At 36.2% G+C, this 20,369-nt stretch overlaps 1 protein-coding gene across 4 annotated transcripts in view; it reads right to left on the bottom strand.

The window, feature by feature from the left end:
• Positions 1-1,323: 1,323 nt before the first annotated feature.
• LOC105829530 (G protein-coupled receptor kinase 5) overlaps positions 1,324-20,369 on the bottom strand; it is a 51,350-nt gene continuing 32,304 nt past the window's right edge. For all 4 annotated transcript variants that reach the window (XM_028192103.2, XM_028192104.2, XM_028192102.2 and 1 more), the window contains 6 exons: positions 11,695-11,790; positions 10,493-10,850; positions 9,448-10,354; positions 8,611-8,748; positions 7,516-7,644; positions 1,324-7,231 (listed from right to left, as the gene is read on the bottom strand). In XM_028192103.2, coding sequence (XP_028047904.1) covers positions 7,136-7,231; positions 7,516-7,644; positions 8,611-8,748; positions 9,448-10,354; positions 10,493-10,850; positions 11,695-11,790 — 1,724 coding nt within the window. In that variant the 3' untranslated portion in view covers positions 1,324-7,135. The remainder of the gene's footprint in view (positions 7,232-7,515; positions 7,645-8,610; positions 8,749-9,447; positions 10,355-10,492; positions 10,851-11,694; positions 11,791-20,369) is intronic.

Genomic DNA, 20,369 nt, shown 5'->3' with positions numbered 1-20,369 from the left:
AGCTTTTCATAGCTCATCCTTCCGTCAACAAGCCTTCCCACGAGATTCATGGTCAACGATAAACGATCCCTAAACTAAACGCCTCTAAATGCGTCTTCGCGCGAAAGTTTATTGAAACTCGCTTGGCTAAAATATAGCATGCTATAATCTACAGGACGACGTCACTATAATTACATACTAACTCCGCGGCGAACTGATTTGCGACAGTCTCCCGTTGCAATGACACGACAGCGTCGTTAATAAATATTCGGGCGCTTCGGTTACGACATTATGCGACGTTGCAGGAATAACTGTAAATTGAATAATAACTGTAAAATTAAAAACTGTGCAAAAGATGATCCAATCTAAAATCTAATATATTTTTAATATAGTGAATTTGTAAGAGTCAATTCTTGAATGATTTTACAGCGATCACATTAAAGAAATCTTTCAATGATCTTGTAATTGTTTCGTTACCTGAAAGACATATCGAATGTCACAATTATTCTGACGGTCTCTGGGTCGCTTATATACACTGTACTGCTATTGCTATTACGCGTTAACACCACCGCGATAAGTCAATCAACGTATTATCTCCATTATCTTGGCACGGCAAATACGGCATCACGATTGAAGTGCCGAGGCGTTTATTACAGGTGTTGACAACGGATGTTGAAGATGAGAGAGGAAAGATGAATGGGGAGACGAGACGTAGATACGTACAGCGTTAATGTCACTCCGACAGCACTCCGTTTCCCGGTTTACTCTTCTACCTTAAACCGTAAAAATGATATGTAAAATGACAAGAGCAACAAGTAAAATTTTGCAATACAAGTTTACGCAATTATAATATGATATTACATCTTGTCGCACATGTAATTTTACGTACTGTTTTTACAGTGTATAGTACGTACATTTACATCGGTGCTTAATTAATTCTTACAACTGACGTATTTACACAGAACACACAGTAAAAAAAAATTGGTGTTAAACTTAACATATCGAAAATCATCGAATTTTTGTTTTAATTTAACAAATAAATATGTTACAAAACACAAATATTATGTCAAAGATTAATACAAAAGATATAACACTTTGACATAATTTGGAAGCAAATTTCATTAATAAAATTAACATTTCTTTATGTTGACTGTGCGTTTTATTTATTTATCTTAGAATTTTCAAACAATATTTCAACACTATTTATTCATTTACTCATTTAAATAGTGTATTTTAATATTAAGAAATGTTGAATATCAATTTTACACAAAATATTTAAATAATAAAATCACATTATGTTAAATTAAGACATGAGTATGTTAAAAATTAAACACCAAAATTTTAACAAAAACTAATTTTAATACAAATACAAAATGATTTTTACTGTGTTGTCAGCTTCCTCGTGTAATGTTATCCATTGATATAAGTAGGAAGCAGTTATGAAAATCATTGACAAATTGTTTATATTTAGTGTGCGGAAGAGTGTCGCGATATCGATTCGAAATTTCGCGATTTATCGTTTCATACTGCTAATGACGGGGTTTTCGATCTCTCATTCAACGGCGCGCAAAATTGCGGGTCACACAGAAAGAAAAATATCCGAGAATAAGATGTATAAAATATAATATAAAACAATAATAGGAGTGGTACATCTTTTTTTTCTATCTATGTCGATCAGTCCTAAATTACTGGCACATTTGGAGACCGCACGGTACTCAAAACTATCACGCCATATCGAAATAGACGCGCGATCGGACGATTATAAATTCTTTCTTTCTCGTTCGCATTTCGCGAGATCAGAACAATCGCCACCGGCAAATCTACATCAATCGTCTCCGATCTGATAGTGACGGAAGCATGCCCTCAAATATTCCTAGCTCACTTCAAAATTCTTCCACGTATACGCTTGATAGACACGGACAAGCGACATACTTATTTAGCTATCGTCTAATAATAATTTTTTTTTCGGATTCTTTTTTTATTTCGTAGAATAAAGATGTGTTATACGCGTGATAGGATGGAATGACTATCGAACGATGACTGTAGCGCGACACGGCGAATATGAATGCGTATGGGAACGTACCCATCACCTTAGCCGTTAATTTAACGTTATAATTATTAGCCATTAGTCATTAATCACTTTATCATTGATGATCATCACTCGCTTAAGATCTGGCCTCGAACTGGATTGACGAGAGAATTCACGTCCGAATGATTATGTAATAATCAGGAAACGAGAGTTATTTAATGTGATCCGATACTTAGTTTCGATGAGATTTTAATCACAGAAAATATTATGTACATGTATATATAGATTAAATACTCTCTATGATTTATATATGTTTCGAAATTTTGGATCAAATTAAATAACTATATTTCATACACATATTTCCATGTAACTCACACACATACACACATACATTCTTTTTCTCTCACGCACACATGAATTTTATATATATATATATATATATATATATATATATATGTATATATGTATGTATATAGAATCGCATAAATGAAATGCTTACACAGATCCATAATAATTTAAATATGAATTGTACAAGAGAAACGAACACTATTTGCAAAAGTGTATTCAGCAGTCTATCATATTCCTACCTATCTACGCTACATACACAGACAGAAAAATATATGTATGTTTCTATGGGAATAAGGGAGTGTTGCGCGTTTATGCTTAGAAAAATTATTAAATAGTTTGGTATTCTTCTTGTGAATATGTATAGTGGTTGGACATCATTATCTACAAGTAGATCTCGCGACGGATAGTAGAATCCTTATCTCCCTTACTCGCATCATTATATAACTAATGCAAAATGATAGGTATGTAACGTCTTACAATGAAAGAACAATGTATAAAACGATAGGAAGTAACGCCTTAAAAAAATATTCCTGAAATGTTCAGTATACTAACAACGAGATTAAACGGGACACTTCAAGAAATCACAGTTAAAAGATAATGACAAATTCTCTACAATAAAGAGTAAACTCGTACGTTGCCGGTAAAGAGAATAAATCAACTACAAATCGATAACACGCTCAAAAATTGTAAATTGTACATTATTCGCTAATTTTTAGTAATTTTATTAGTAACCTAAGTTCCAAGTAACCAAGTATTTCTCCGAAAATAAACAAATTAGAACAAATTGTGGCAGAAATTCATTTCTGTGAAATTCAGTAATGATTACTTAATTTATAATCTATTGTACATATATAGATCATAAATTATTAAATATTGGTTTTCAAAATTGTTTAACAAATTTTTTTTAAACAGATTTGTTTTTTTGTGTTTGGCGAATATAATACTTTCATATTCATGTCGAAAAAATTTGTGCAATATAGTATGATTTATCCAAAAAGTGTTTTGCGCTATTGCAAAAATGTCTCCTTTTTTATTTATACTTCACCGCAATATATACCAATATTCGAAGAATTGCAGATAGAATAGTGTTTGCCACATAGATTATGTGCAAGGTACGATACATGTATCGATGATTTGAGGCCATATTGACGTCGAGGAAATTTAATTACCGGCTAACTTAAATCATTCAGTCAATCATCGTTCTGCTAAACATGCATCTTCTTATTTAAATGAATCCGATGTTACGGATATTAAGAAATAAACGTCAAATGTCCGCCAAGTGTCAAAAATATTATTCCGAAAAATATCATAAAAGAAAGTAATTTTTAAATCTCACATTTGTAGAAGTATCGCTTATTAAACTTGTATATTGAGTTCTCTGTATGTACAAGAACTTGAATGAAATATAGAATCGCTTTTTTAATATTTTCTTAAAATATGATATGTCAATATTTAATATTTTTATGCATGTATAATACCTGTTTAACTTTTTTTTACTTGTATTTAAAATATAAGTAAAAAATTCAATATTAAATAAAAAAGAAAATATATAAAAATGCGTAAGAATAATAAATTTTCCTGACATCTATTTAAGAGACATTTGACCTCCATTCTTTAACTATTGTCGAACCTCATAAATTAAGCCTTGCTTATTTTAGTGTGATCATAAAAATAATTACTTTTACAAAGCTATGAAGAGAAATTTGTTCGGAGTATTGTTCACAAGGCCAACATTAGGCGTAATTTGTGCGTCTCATCAAATATTGCAACAACAATTAACATTGTAATTAATAATAACAATTAAATTCCGTTCATTAGTTCGGCATATAATAATCGTAGTAATAAATATAGAATCTTTCATTCAATCTACGAAAATTAATCTAAGTTTCTTTTTACTTGTTAATTCTACGAATTCGATCTTAAAAGTCTCGAATATTTCTCATTAATTCACATGAAACTATAGGTGCGCGTGAACTTATTTCAGCTACCGTTTGTGCGTCTCTCTTTCCAACAATACACCGATTCTATACGAGTAAAAAAAGACGTACAAAAACGAGAAATTTAACGCTTTCTTGTGTCGCTTATAAATCTACAAGGCTCTTCTCAAACATTTATTTTAATTGAATAATTTTGTCTACTCATCTTTGTAACTCCTCGACAAGAAGTTACTCTGTCTGATAACAAATTTCCAAGACTAATTGCGTACAATGTATTCACTTGATACAGCAGTCATCGAGTTAATCCCTATAAATCCCTTCATAAATGACTGGAAATTCGTTATCGCGAAATTAGGTAACGCGCAAAACGTTAAAGTAAAAATAAAGTTTCCTTATTCATTATTTTTGTCTGACGTCGATCGATACTTCGTAATTATTTTAGACGGCAGGGTCGGGTTTCACAAGAGATTCTCGATGAGATTAAGAATTTCGAGTGCATCGGCGTTCGCACATTCTGATTTACGAGACGAATCAAAGGAAGGTGACGTTTTCGCCACAGTGACCCGCGACGACTGTCTGCCAGAAGCAAAGTCTTCAACTCGAATCGTTGGCACACGACTCGCAATTGGAGAACGGCCAAATTGCTCACGAACTGACCGAGTGTGCCCGTTAATTTGATTCGTAAGAGCTTCTCGTTCGTTTCACGAACAGTGTTTTCTTAAGTACACGTGCGAGGATTTAACGCGACATGTAATAAAGAAACTAAAATGTCATTGAGATTTCAAGTATCTTATAAGACAGATACAATCAAAAAAGATAAAAACTTTGATAGGCAGGGTAAAGAATATTAATCAATTTTAATAATAGATTCTTTCCTCTCAATCTACGATTTTTATCAGAAATTTAATTTTATAATTAAAATTAAATCATCATATTTAGATTAGCTCGAATACTGGACTAATCGTAAAATAAATTTCTTGTGTCAAGATAATGTGATAGAGTGCACCAAAACTGGCATAAAACTATTAGAATATTTTCAAGTCACGGTCGTAAAAGATGTGGGATGTAACGCTCGATCGTAATGCGGTCTCGCGAAAGTGCAATCTGTCGACAGATGCAATTCTCGTATGTTATCCTTTATTCCTTAGTTTCTGGATGTTTGCCCAGCCTTAAGACGCGTAACGTCAATCCGCGCTCGCAGACTCAATTTATACAGCGTGTCTCAACGGCGTCTGAGATGAAAATTATTCTTACTATTAATAATACATGTTGCCATATTGTGATAGTGTCATTATATATCCGGAAACATTTTATCGTGAGGTTATCATTCGTCATTTTATCGTACTTATCTAATGCCTCCATTTAGCAATGCAATAATATACTTTGCTACTAATTCACTTGCCGCAACTTTAGGCATCTCGTAGCATCATCTCGGCGCCATCAGCTCGCTGCATCGTGTGCACATGCCTCTGCATTTGCCACCTCCAGATATATGTATCAGGTTAACGTTTATAAACGCGTGAGTGTACGCGAGTGTTTATTTGCCTCGAGGTAGTATCGGGTATCCGTTTGCCGGTAGCTTAATGTCGCGATACGCGAGAACGTACGGGTGAGCAGGCGAGATGGGACGCCGTGCTCTTCACGTGCTCTTTACGACCCATCCGTTCCACGTGCGCGCTTGTTATCGCTCGCATAGAAGCTCTTCCTATTCTATTTCAGCCTCCACGAGTTCTATCCTAGACCCTATCGCGCGCATTCATAAATCATAGAAGTGCAAATGCAGCTACGACCGAAGTTCTTGGCCACATAGCTCACTTGCTTTTGACAGGCACGACTCTACTGAATATTGTAGGGATCATTGATGACCTAAAAATTGACGGAGCAAACGCCGATCATCTCGAGATTCTCGGGAAGTAGCTTAAAAGCACAGTAAGAGCAATTTGGATATAAATAATCAAATTGCAGAATACTCACAATTTTTTGATGGGATGGCAACAAGTTCTCAATTACTAAGAGTAAAGCGATACGAAATAAGGATCTTAAGAGAAAAACGCTCTGAAAATTAATATAAATAAAATTTTTGCACTCATTGATTTAAAAGGATTTGTAAGTACATCGAAGTATTTGCAAATTGTACATTTGTACACTTAAATGTATTCGTTCGTCTACTCAACTAAAATAAGACCAAAACTTTAAAATTAAAAATTTCGTGCGCCATTTTACGATTAAACGAATAAACGAGAAATAAAATGCTGCTACGTTGGCTGCACATTCTGAAAATCAAATTTCCGTCGCATTCAGAATATTACATGCGCCACGTAATCGCCCTATGAGTGACACAATCGTCTATCTACATATCGCTCTAAATTTTCTCTCGCCCGCGACTCGTGAATCGGGACACATCAAAGCTCGATAAAACACGTCGGTACACGTTGATGGATGTGCAAAAGTGTACGTCGAGCATTCCCGCGTTCGAGCTCGAGAAAAATATATTTGGTAACGAACGTGTCATTCGAATTTGACAGAAGCATACAATATGTCTGGCTTCTGTATGTTGCGTTTGCTTGCTGCATATGCGTAGCTGTACGCGCGCGCGAACGTACGCTTTGACTGGAGGCAGATCTTTGATCTTACCCCAATAAACCTGAGCCCTACAGCCATTTTCAGGGACGATTGCCGTGGTTTCGGGTGCCGAAAGAGAAAATGAGATCGACTTGTTCTTGACGCAGCAGCCGTAACCAGCGACACCCGGACGCGCTCTATCAGTAATATCGGGATGACGGCAACGTCGAAATGGCGACGACGTCAATCGATTCAAACTGTTATTCTTGTTCACCGAGGATCAGCTGACTGGCATTTCCGAGCTCTGTGTCTGCGACAGTTCCAACAAGTGGCACTCCGACAGCGGAATCTCCCTCGTGCGATCACTTTGTTTTCTCTGTAATTACAATGTAATAATAATATACTTTAACTTTTTTAATGACAATTATAAAACTATTTTAATAGCGCGTAAAAAATGTGCTATAAATTTAATTTAAAACATTTTTTCAAATATCTTTCTTAAACGTCCTTTAATCTAAATAACTTCTAAAAATTCTTTTAAAAATGTCTTAAGATATCTAAAATATGTTCTCTCTCCTTCAGATATTCTAAACGTTTATTTTCTGCTGTTTAAAATTAGATTTAACTTAGTTTTACCCAAAGCTTAATAAAATAAATTACCTTTCTCCGAAAAGGAAAACAGCCTCTGTCATCATTGTTAGGCGGTGTATGGTTTATCAATAAGTCTGGAGTAGGTGTGTTGTTAGGACCTAATACGTTCAGTTCCTTAAAACACTCAGTCTCTATCATCTGTAAAAAAAAAAGAAGAAACGAATCGCGTTAGATTATGGGTTCGACAATCTCAACTCCACGAGGTGCGTAGTAAGTGATTTAAGGTCGGCAGAAGCTAAAGGTAGCTCGTGCGTCTTACGCAGCATCGCGGCTTTAAATACATCCATCCGAATAACGAAAGTGATAACGAGTCTCTCGCGTTGCCTCTGACGTAGGAAAACACGAGCTCCATATTTTTTGATCTAAGTGCCGCTCTCCAGATGTTCCGCGCGCGGATGCATGTATCATATTTTCAGAAAGCGAAATAAAACCTCTAAAGTATAATTAAATAACGAGACTTTACTGTTCCCTTGTTACGGTTTAAATTTAAATTAAATTTTACTTTTTTATCTCGGGATCTTTAGCAGTCATATTTAATTTTGAATCTCACGAGAATGTTACACAAATGACGTCTTTTCTCCATTAAGTTAACATCTCCATCACAAAAAAACCGGATTAAAATATACATTAGAATTAAGCGCTATTTAAACCTCAATTAATAAATTACTTTTTATTTTCAGTTAATGCATAACCCACTCCTATAAAAATGAAATACTACTCAGTATTACATTTTTACAAGGGCAATTAAAGAAATTTACGATTGAAATCAAAGAATAATTCTCTTTCAAAATTTTAATTTAAAAAAAATTTATTAAAAAAAACATCGTTAAAATTAAGTTATTTTGAATTGTTTTAGTTACATAGATTTGGTTCCCCTATTAAAGTACTATCGATATCAGTATGAGTACTTGAGAGGCGTAGGCGGCCGAAGAATGCGATTTAAATTCATGTTATAATGAAGATCTTGTTAAGTGGTCGTCTACTGGGTACCACGTAGCAACAATATTATTTTTATGGGAAGGGTCAAAGGCCTTCCTCCGAGGCACAACGTGTCTTATGATCGGTGATTACGATACGGATGTATGACGTACACGATTGTCTTACCTCATTTTGCCATGGAATGGACACGCTGCCGGTGTTAAACTTGCTGTAAAAGGTGTCATCCGTGGCGTCCAAATTGACACCTTTCACCGTGGAGAACTGCTCAATGTCCAGAACGTCTTTAGCGTAAACCGCTCGAGGCTATAACAATATACGTATTAACGATTAATGATTTTCTTACTTTTGGCTTTTCCATATAAGATGAGAGTTTTTACATATGAGAATCCTGAACTAAATAAGATCCATTTAAATTAATTTTTTGCAAACTCTACTTATAAAGACATTGAAATAAACTAGTAAGAATAAAATCTTTATTTCAATCACTCACGAAAATAAAAAAATATATCTTCCATATAAAATATTTATAAATAAAAAAAATTTTTTTAAACATATACTGTAGGCGCAAAGTGTATTTTAATTTTCATAAGTGAGTCGCATTTATTGTTAAATCTTATTCAGATCACTTTAAATCTATTAAATCTATGCTAATGACAGTAATATTTTTATTATATTTGTATTATGTGTATTATATACAAAAAATATTATAAAAATATTATAACGTAAAATTTTTAAAATTTATGTAATTTTTTAGAACACTATTTTATTGTATAATCGTAATATATGCTAATTAAAAATTCATAAACATTATACTTATTTAGTAATTATGGAAATTAGTATTAAAGTCATGTATGCACAATTTATATGTAATATTGATCCAAACTGTCACATTTACGGAGCACAAGTAAATAAATCGATTAAACGAGGATAAAGCAGAAGGAAAAAAATATAAAATAATTCGATATGAATAAGATGATCGATCATTGAACAACACCTACTTACATCCGGCACAAACGGGGGTTCCCACATACCGGCCTCGACCCTCTTCCAGTTTAGACACTGAAAGAAGCTATGGAGCTTCACCTCCTTTGCTCCATGCCGGCTGCATTTGCAGCCGAGCCTGGTCTTCGGGCTCTTCTTCAACAGCTGCTGGCACAGACTCTTGGCATCCTCGCTGAACTTGGGTGAGTACCTCTCTTGATCCTCCTTAACGCGTCTGTCGACTTCCTCGCGCTTGACCTTCTCCTTACGAGCGCGGAACGGCGCTTGACCCTCGATCATCTCATACAACAAGCAACCGAAGCTGAACCAGTCCGGCGAGAAGGTGTATTTCTCGTTGTCGATCACCTCAGGCGCCATGTAGCCTACCGTGCCAACTCTACCACGCACCATGTCGCCCTCCGTGATCTCCACTGCTAGACCGAGATCAGATATCCTTACGTGACCATGATCGTCCAGCAGTATGTTCTCCGGCTTGCAGTCTCTGTAGACGATACCCTGAAGATGAAGATGCTCCAGACCGCACACCACCTCGGCCGCGTAAAATCGGGCGCGATTTATGTCGAAACCCGGCTCACCGCCCATATTGTAAATGTGGAACTTGAGATCACCGCCGTTCATGATGGTCAGCACGAGACAGAGCGCGTCCTTGGTCTCGTACGCATATGCAAGCGAGACGACGAATTTCGAGTTGATTTTCTGCAGGATGTTCTTCTCAATCAGCACCATTGACTCGCCCTTCCGCTTCTTGATGCGCTTCTTCTCCAGTTTTTTGCAAGCGTACATCTTACCAGTGGCTCGCACTTGGCAGGCGCAGACTTCGCCGAAGCCGCCCTTACCCAGCACCCGATACATTCGGAAGGTCTTGTACGTCACTGGTTGCGCCTCCAGCCATTTCCACTGGAGGTACCTGAAGAGTCGTATGAAAAAATGTCGTTCTACAATTTTCTCTCGCCGTCGAAATTAGATTCTCACCAAAAGATGAGACTGCTTTTTCACGGATTTATATTATCTATCTGCCACACAATTTATCTTATTGGCACTTCACCTGTAGAAGTAAAAGCTGCTGAGGAAGGCCGAGAACGGTTCGCCGGCCAGGAAGTTCTTCACAGTCTGCGCGACCTCGGTGAAAAGCTCCTTGCCGCCGGTGCTGAGTCGCTCCTCGCACTGCGAGATCAGGGAGTCGTTCAAGATGTCGATCACCTCCGAACCCTCCCGCTTCAGGTACTGCTCGAACAGCTCTTTCGCCAGATCAATGCGATTCTCATCCAGCTCGATCTCATACTTCTCGATCGCATCCAGGAAAAGATTGTAGCGATGGTAGGCCGGCTTTTTGTCCTGACAGAATTGTCGGAAGAGCAGCCGTCCAATCGGTTGCTGGTCCACCACATAACCGTACCTGATGTCTGCCCGGCATCGCAAATTACGTAGATTATACTCTCGCCTAACTTAATCTCTCGCGAATTTATATTTTCTATATAAATTTTATTTACATTCGTGAAACCTAATATCAATCCTATCAAAGTCGCAAAGCAAGTCGCAGATTGTTGATTCTAAATTAATTTACATAATATTAATTTATATTTTAAAAAGTAATTTATATGTTTAAATATATATGTCTTAATCCGCATAATGTCAAAATGTTATTTTACGTCACAAAATAACATAGGTTTGTTATCATATAACAAAATTTTTTTTTCTTTAAGTCCATGTAGAAATCTTATTTTTAAAAATTAGTGATTTTATAGAACACCTTTACGTCATTTGTAATTAAGTAAAATTTAAAAAATATTCACAGTAGAATAATAAATTATAATAATTTGTAAAATTTTATATTACTACGAGTTCAGAATAACAACTACAAATAACATTTAAAAAATAATTTTCTGAGTATTTTAGTGCTGGCTCATATTCGCGGGCATAAAAGAGATACGTTTATTTGCAAGTTTTGATTACAAGAAATCGAGGGAGAGCCTTATCAGAGTAGGTTAACGGGACACGCAGCGAGCATTGTCTCGTGTCTCCGCCCCTTGCAGCTTTTTTCAACTGCATAATGCGCACTGCATGTAACAGACCGAGATTCAGTAATCACACAGATCTGTTAAGCGGCTTTTCATCGCTATTTCATATGTAACGCTTATTGCCAGGAAAATTGCGACCGCAAAGTATTATTTACGTAAAATGACTTCCGATTAAGGTTTCCATTTTCTTTGGTTTTAAAGCTTTTATCATCTCATTTATTAAACTCACCCAGTTTATCTTTTAGGCCGATGCACTGGGAAATGTGTGGGAACTGAAGTATCTTCCGCCATTTCTTACTCTTTCCCTTGTTGCTGTCACCACCGCCTGTTTAAGATGGAAATTTTTATAAGTACAAAAACATCAAAGTATAGAGAGTAAAATAATAATAACAAGAAAGAAAATTTAATGCTCCTTAAATATTTTACAGACCAATTCTATTGCCTGTCAATTTTTTTGTTATATTTTAAAATATGTGCCGCTAAATTTTTATATCACAGAAAGTTATTTCGAATATTTATTGTTGGAAATTTAATCGTTATTGAAATATACGGCAGAATTTTCCAATTTTTATCCACGACGCACTGACATTAATTAAAAGCGAATATGCGCCTGATTTTTCCATTTGATGACCATTAATTAAAGTTCACGTGAAATTTGTAGTCCCGGGTATGTGCAACATACATGCATTAAAAGGTAGATTAAAAATGAGATTAAAAATTTATTTTTCTTGCTGTCAATATAACTTTTGTTCAACAATAAAAGTCGCGCATTTAGGAAAAAACTGCAAATCTGTATCTTATAGAAGACATGTTTCGTTAAATATTCGCATAATATTCTTAAATACAATATCTAATATCAAAATCATATGTAAAAATGGCTATAATTTTAATAAATACTAATATTTCGTGAACACCGATCAATTATAATAATTTACGTACGCAGAAATGATTTCGAAAAATATAATCAAGATGTACGGAAGATTTTATGTAAAGACGTTACGTCGTCTATTACCGATTCTAGAGCAGCTTCGCAAAAGCGAATAGACAGAACGAAATACTGGATTGAAAAGTGCCGCAAGTTACGGAATTCACTCAATTGAGAATAACGGCAGATATTGAATCAGCGTTACGAGATTTACTTCAACATTTCGAACTCGAAACGACGTCAAGAAATCCGTCGCTATAGAAGCTCAATGAGAAGAAAGTTATGCCTCCCCTTGCCAATACGCAATCCATCGCCGGAAATGTACACAATATTTTTACGTTTAATTTCTACGCTTCTCTTGTCGACATTTGGAAAACATTCGTTTTCTTCCTCACCGCATAAAAAGTAAGACACGCATTCAAAAGTAATTTCGATAATTTTATTATTTTCAATAATATAACGTAATAAATGTGATATAGAGCAAACATAAATTTTAAAGTAAAAATCCTAAGACCGATAAACTGTTAACAAGTATACTTAAAAGTTTAGAATTCTATACGCAAAGTTCGTGACCATAAATTACAGTGTAGCAAATGTAATAGCACAATCTTATCAGTAGTGGTAGATAGTAATTTTAACCGATTCTTTTAAAATTATAATGCACGTATGACGTCAAAAATAATCGTCAAAAATAACCATGGGCAAACTAAGCTTCTAATAAGATTTAATATCTTGTTCGATCGCGAAACTTGAAGACTCGTGAATTATTTCAGATGCAACGGCGTTGCTCGCGACTGCAAATAAATCCTGACAAAGAAAAGTTATTGCGTGCATGCCGACAGAAATTTATTAATATCTTCGAAGTGAACGTCATAACATTAGATAACGCGCCGCAAAAAAAACCCGTGCGTCGCGTTACAATGCACATTCTGCGTGATGACGCGCGCTGGAAGGCAGCAATAATGATTTATGGCGTATTAGTCGTTATTACGAAGACTTTCTACCGAATAATTCCGCTATTCAATAATATAAAGAAAGAGAGAGAAAAAATAGCTTAAAGACTTTATTGTCGATAACTAAATTGCGAGAAGAATGATCCGCGTATGCAGAGTTTTGCAATACACAAAGTATTCAAGTTTCTTTAGACATTTTCTCGTATCTCTACTTTCGTATCTGATTTCTTCATCAATACGGAGTTAATATATTTCTAACAAAGCAGCATTTAAATATTAATATATAATATTCCTTACTCTTCTGCATAAACGTACTGACAAATTTAGACAACTTCAATTTCATGAATTAAATTTCCATACGAATAAAAAAAATGCAGTTGATTCAATTCTAAATTAATTTTAATTCATCGAAGTAGTTCAAGGATTAATTTGACAAGAATATTTAAAATTGAACCAGCGGTTTCGAATCAACTAAAAAATTCGTGGATAAAAGAGACGGGAGGCACAAAAATTGTTGAACACTCCGTACATTCATTTGCGGTAAAACGAATTCCGGTTATGGCAAAAAGAGACGCCTACGGCAAAAAGAGTTGGAAAAGATCCCCCGCGATAGCTGTATCGATCGTGCGGAAAAATGCAAGGCACACGAAGAAGCAATGGGAGACGCATGGTCCATGATTCCACTTTTTCACTTCCGTGAACAAGCTGATCATACAGGTCATTCCAAGGAAAACCTGATATCGGTTGCACCGAGAGATAATAGATTATCTGACAGAAAATCAATCTGGAGATAGAGAACCATATATCAAGACAAGAACTTTCTACATTTGTCCGCGCGCTTAGACCGATGCGTCGGAAACTTTGACGAATAATGAATGGAAATGTCAAACAGGTCCAGAAAATTTGAACAATAAGAATAAAGTAAATTCCACGCAGTATGTGCGGCTTGCTTTCATTGTCCGACGAATAATTCACGAGAAAAATCAATGGCGCAAAATAACCAAGAGCGTATAAAGTCAACATGGGTCTTTTAAAACGACACTCCCTTATTTCTCGAAAACTAAATATCATACACGATCTACTCACGGTCTCATCCATTTTCTACATAAAATTTAATAAAAACAAATTCTTCAAAAATAAAACTAAAATTATAGTTATAAAAATTATATAGTTTAGATAATAGTTATATTGATAATATCAGATTATTTTACATGTGTTTGTAGTATGAACTATTTTATTTAGATATTTATTGTAATTATTTTATTCATATTTCACTCTTTCTTATTTTTGTCACAATGCGGTTTTAAACATAAAGTCAGAATAAACTCGTACACTTATCACTCACCGAGTTTCACATTGATAGAAATTAAACAGATTGTTCGACATTGAGAAAAAAGCTATTATTCAAATTCTTTGTGATGAAAGCTGTGATGAAACTTTTGTTAAAATCGAACCAATTCGAGTTCGAGAAATCCAAATGCAGTTCCTGACGTCAGTTTACGGTCACTTCGGAACACTCTATATCTCGTCGACGTGTATACGTTCGATCCCCGACCAGCGGAAGTCGAGGGTCGCATAGGCTCCACCTTCTCTTTCACATCAGCAGAGGAAAAAGGAGGAAAATGGGGGAGGAAGTGGATGCTTCGATGCGTGCGAAGTGCATAGCGCGGGACGAGAGGACCTGTCTAATGCACGCCGCATCCCACATACAGAACAAACCCGTAATCCTCGCGATCAATTATAGATGAAAGGTGTAAGTACTTTCGATGTGTAAAACCGTATGTATATTCACAAGCTTTTTGCTTAAAAGAATTTTCTTCCCTTTTATTTTATATTAATTAAACTACACGTCCCAAGACGAATTCAATCAATTTTAAATAATCGTAGCTGAAGAAGCTTCGAAATTAAAAATAATTAAAATTAAATATATTTTGCCAGGCAATATAAAGAATTCAGATTCGCGTAAGTCGTTCAAATTTACTCACATGTTTTTCGCGAGCAAGTTTCGACTGTCATGTACAACTATTGCCTATTCCATACAATCGGCAAATGCGCAGTTATGTTTGCAATGCCGCGAAATGAAAAATAGAGCTCAGTGAATCGCGTGAGGGAGAAAGATAAAACTACACAACGATCGACTACTCGCGCGCATCTCGTTCAATCCTGAAAAGTGATGGGAAAAAAAGAGAAAAACGGAAGAAGGGTATTCAACAAAATCATACGAGCGAAAAAAAGAGAAGAATTCGGAGTCTAAAATCGAAGATCGGAATAAAACGATTCGTAGGAGTAAAGTCACGTTTTTAAGCTGAAACTCGCGAACAATAGGTTTTATTTCATTTCGAATTTGTCAACTTAAATCTAAGGTTTTCTCGAATTTTTCACGTTAAGGGGTAGAAAGATTTGGAACGGACAAAAAAATTAGTAAACTCAGTATAAACTCGTTAATACAAACATAAAAATTAAATATAACATCCTTTTCTGGCTATATTTAAATTATGTCAGATTGTTACAGCTTCGCGTGTAAATATTTTGTAACTTTAAAAATAGTTTTTCGTTGTTAATATAGTATTAAAAAATCCATATGCACACAAGAGACTTTCGCATTCAATTCATTTCTACATTGACGAGTCAAAGTTGACGAGCGTTCGCCATTTCAGAAACATTTCTACCCTGCTGACCGACAGAGCTCACATTGTTCGTGCATATTTCATTCGGCAAATAACGTTGTAAAATCCATTCGCTCGCTAAAATTGTATCAGCCTCCACGTCAAACGTGATTTGTAACGTTTAGCATATCATTTTAAATAATTATAGTTATCCTGCGAGCGCGCGGAAATTTATTCGCGACAATTCAACAACAACAAGTCCCGAGATCGCGTCTTCCCGCGGTCGTGGAATTTTCTCACGCCTCATAGTCATCACGTAATTATATCAGCATGCGCGAGCGGACATAACTCCATAACTTCGTTCACAATAATTGCATCGCGCAAATCCTCATTGCTATCATTATGATAATTGAAGTTCCACGGCGAAACGTGACTTTCGATTATACGAATACGTCGATCCCGCGAAACGCATCTTCGGCTCGCGAGGACAGTCGTACGATACATCATCTCCGCGTTATTGCATCGTTATTTCATTTGACGTCATTGCATAAATACATTTTTATGAACTTTATTAACACATCTATCATATCATAAATCGTATCTACGTAACTCGGAAGTTTTCTACAATCTTTTCAAACCTAAAGATCAGTTCGAATGATCGATTGAAAGTACTTTTTTGTGAGATTATCAGGGGGAAAAAATTCCTTTAAAAAATGCATGGAGAAATTAAAACCACTAAAATTATTCAATTTAAAATTACATTTTAAAATATCTTTTGTTTCCTTCCACAAAATATTGAATTTTTTTATTATCAAAAAGTCAAATTTGTAAAAAAAAGGGGATTGTTTTCGTTAAAAATATACATCAGGCTAAATGTTAAATATCTAAATTATATTAAATGCGATTTCGTGCATATCATGTTCGAGATTTATCAAAGGAGAGTCGTAATTTTAATTAATCGAAAACTGCCGAGCTTTGATGTCGGGTAACTATGTACGCGAAATTAGCACGTCCTGAACTAATTCAAAGGTAATTCATGATTACCGACGCACCACTCTCGCACCCTCTTGTCCACGCAAACACGACGATGACAGAAAATAACCGGTCGTGATAAATTGGGATTTCGTAAGTGGGAAAGTTTTTCGTCGGCACAACAAATTGATTACAGTCATTTCCCGATCGAGCGGCCGCTAATTACGTCGCCGCGTTATGGCGCGGGCACGACGGTAGATCACTAATTAACCCGTTATCCCTGTAGCCTGTCGGGTGTCCCCGTATACTTACGTAATTCGCGGCGGTCGGAATCTGCCGAGCGCGAGGCTTTCATTTATAAAGTTTATCAAGGCGATACGCGCGCGTATTACAAGGCCATTGACGCGGTCTGCTATCACGCGAACCCATTTACCTACTTTCCGACCGTCAACACTGCCTGCACTCATCGACAGGACGTTGTTCGTAATGTACTAATTGAATGCCGTCCGGTGGTAGGTGACCCTATCCCCCCTGGATCGGCTGCTTGCAGCCGATCGCAATTTGCGGTAATCGACAAAACTTAGTCTCGAGCTACGAGAACGCAACCTCGTGATCTCTATGCAAATTTTATTCGACAATTCTCCCGGGGAGGTTTCAAGCCTTCAATTACTCGAACTGAAATTCACTTAGAGATAAAAAAAAGATGTGTGTACCGTTCACTCTCAGAAACTTCATTCAGAATAAAGTTTTTGATCTTGTAAAAAAAGAAGTTCGATATTTTCTTTGATTGAAAAATGTTTTTCTTATTCGACAATTTTTTATAAAACAAATACATACAGAAAGAAATATTCTAAAAAATAAAATAATTAAAAAAAGAACAATCAATCTTTCAGGTATTAAATCGAATCAAAAATCGAATCTTCAAAACTTTCTCTTCTTGTGACAAATACAATTTTCTAATAAAAGACTCCATTATTAAAAGTTTTGTTTGTGAAAATCGACTATAAGTTCCCATGGGAGAGGAAATACATGTAGAGATATGTGGAAAATCCTGAAATACCTGCCCCTGTATGACATATCTCGTGGGGGACGCGTTACAAAGCATAACGAGAAGTAAAACGTCACGTTTTCCTGTCAGCGGCAAAGTTCATTGTACCCTATAACGAGGCTAAAAATAGACAGACAAGCAGGACGGAAAAACAGAATCGAATCGAGCGTTTAACCCTGCGAAAAACCTCATAGGTACCCTACTTTTTTGGCGTACGCGTCTCAAAGCGTGTGTGGAAAATGTTATTTTCGGCTCGAGTTTCTCGCGAAATCGCGAAACGCCGCTAATTGCGACGGAAATTGACCAGTTCTGTCAGAGAACTTTACACGCGTTTTACGCAAAGAGGCTGATTACATTAAGTAATAACTGAGTCAAAGTCAGAAAGTTCACGCGATCCGATTAGCGTTAATTCGACACGCTTTTCAATAGCGACAGATTCATTTATGTCTTCAATCTATTATATTTTTTTTTATTATACCTTATATTATATTTTTTATTAATATAATTTGTAAATACTCTTTTCTTCGATTGCTATTAATCGTTTCTACAATAAAAGCAACAGATTATTTGTAAAAGGTTTTGAAGCATTTTCGTGTAGCGTATCGCACTAGCGATATTCTAATTCTCTCTCCTCTGTCTAGTCCTGTATGTCAATTAAGTAACGAATATACTGCGATGAAACCGATCCTGTGTGCGCTTAATATATATATGCCGTAATTTCGTTTAGTTTACCCACGTTCGAGTACGTGTCTACCAACGCAGACACAAGCGTCGCGACGCTACGCGATGCCCGAGTCTAAATATGACAACGTGTCTCCTCTTACAGCCTATAGAAATTAATGCGATTTACTCGTTTTATCGCAGGCCTCTTCTATTCCGTAAACGCAAAAATTATATGGCAAAAAAGATCACATTGTTAAAATTTCTTCCGTCACTTTTTACACTTCAAAATTTTCATTTTAATTTTAACTTTATTTTTTAATTTCTAATTTCTAATTTGATATCTAAATCTTTTTTCTCCACAAGCCGAGCCCGTCGTACTTTTTAATACGATTTGCTTCCGCAGACCGACGAGAAAAACCGAAGAATTTAGAGTTGGCACTCGCAAAAATAAACTTGAACTGTCCGGCTAACGCCGGTCCAGATAAAAATTCCGAAGGTAAGACGAAATAAGACCGCGACTGTTTATTTAATTTTGCGCTATACCGGCGCCTATGACGATAGGTGCGTTGTTAAAACACGCGGCGGAGAGAAGAAAAAGACGATCCCCTCGCCGTAAAGATTTTTTTTTGCGATCTATCGCTCGCGTTACGACGCTTAAGCTGTCGGCGCAAGCATCACGATCGTTTTACGCGCACATTAAAGCACGGACACCTACAACAAGCCATAAATGCTTTAACCGTTCACCGGATAAGTACTTCTCGATTCACCACGTGTCCAGACGTAATAATAACGATCGCAAAATCACCGTCGGTCTTTTAGTTAATTACAAATGTAATTCTCTCCGACGAATTTTTATTGTCGGTAAAAATGAACTTGAATTAAATCTCTCGCTGAAAAAAAGGAGTCTTGTGGAATTAATTGAACATCTGGTAAGTTCAACCAGAATCTGACGGAATCTACCAGATTTCCAATTAATTCAACAAATTTTTTTCAGTGCTCACGGTTTATTACCCTTCGCCACCTGAAGCCTTTTAAAATGAACGCAAAGCCTCGCACGACGAGCTCTAAAGGGGATAATTTTTTATTCTCCAATCGTAAACGACAACTTGAATTATCCCCCGAGAACGGGTTTGCGGAAATGTTTATCCCAAAATTGCGCGTGTCGCAAAAAAAAAATTTTACGCGCCTAATGGCCTTAATTTTCCCGATGACGGCAATTCGAGGCGCGTTAAACGCGAAAGTAACGATTGCGTGTTGCGCGTTAAAATCCCGAACGCGTTCAATCTCGCGGCTGAAATCTGGGGGGCGACTTTACGCACGTAATAAATGTCGCCCGGCCGAACTCTCGGTAATGAAAGCCCTCTATAAGGCGTTCCGGGAAGGCCATTATATGTAGATACACAATGCCAGAATTGTACATTCAGCGCGCGCTAATCGACCGAACTCAATAACTGTTCTTGACACGTGTTACAACCGCGGCGCGAAATTATTACACGTCACGAAACAACTTCCGCCGCGGGGATTTTTTCAATTTCCCAATCATCTCGCCGCTCTTAAGGGAACGGTGGCAACCGGAAATCTCGAGTATGTTACGTTATAAAAAGTCATATATTCTCCGTTAGTAATATTTCTACAAAAGCCGCACAAATCTTCTTATTCTAGTTGCGTGCTCGTTTAATTATTCCCCGCTTAATTATGCCGCATGCCGGGTTTAATTGCTCTGCATGTTGCGTATAT

Source organism: Monomorium pharaonis, chromosome 1 (assembly GCF_013373865.1).
Source record: "Monomorium pharaonis isolate MP-MQ-018 chromosome 1, ASM1337386v2, whole genome shotgun sequence".
NCBI lineage: Eukaryota > Metazoa > Arthropoda > Insecta > Hymenoptera > Formicidae > Monomorium > Monomorium pharaonis.
Note: the sequence above shows the minus strand (reverse complement) of the source record. Positions and strands in the feature narration are given on the sequence as shown.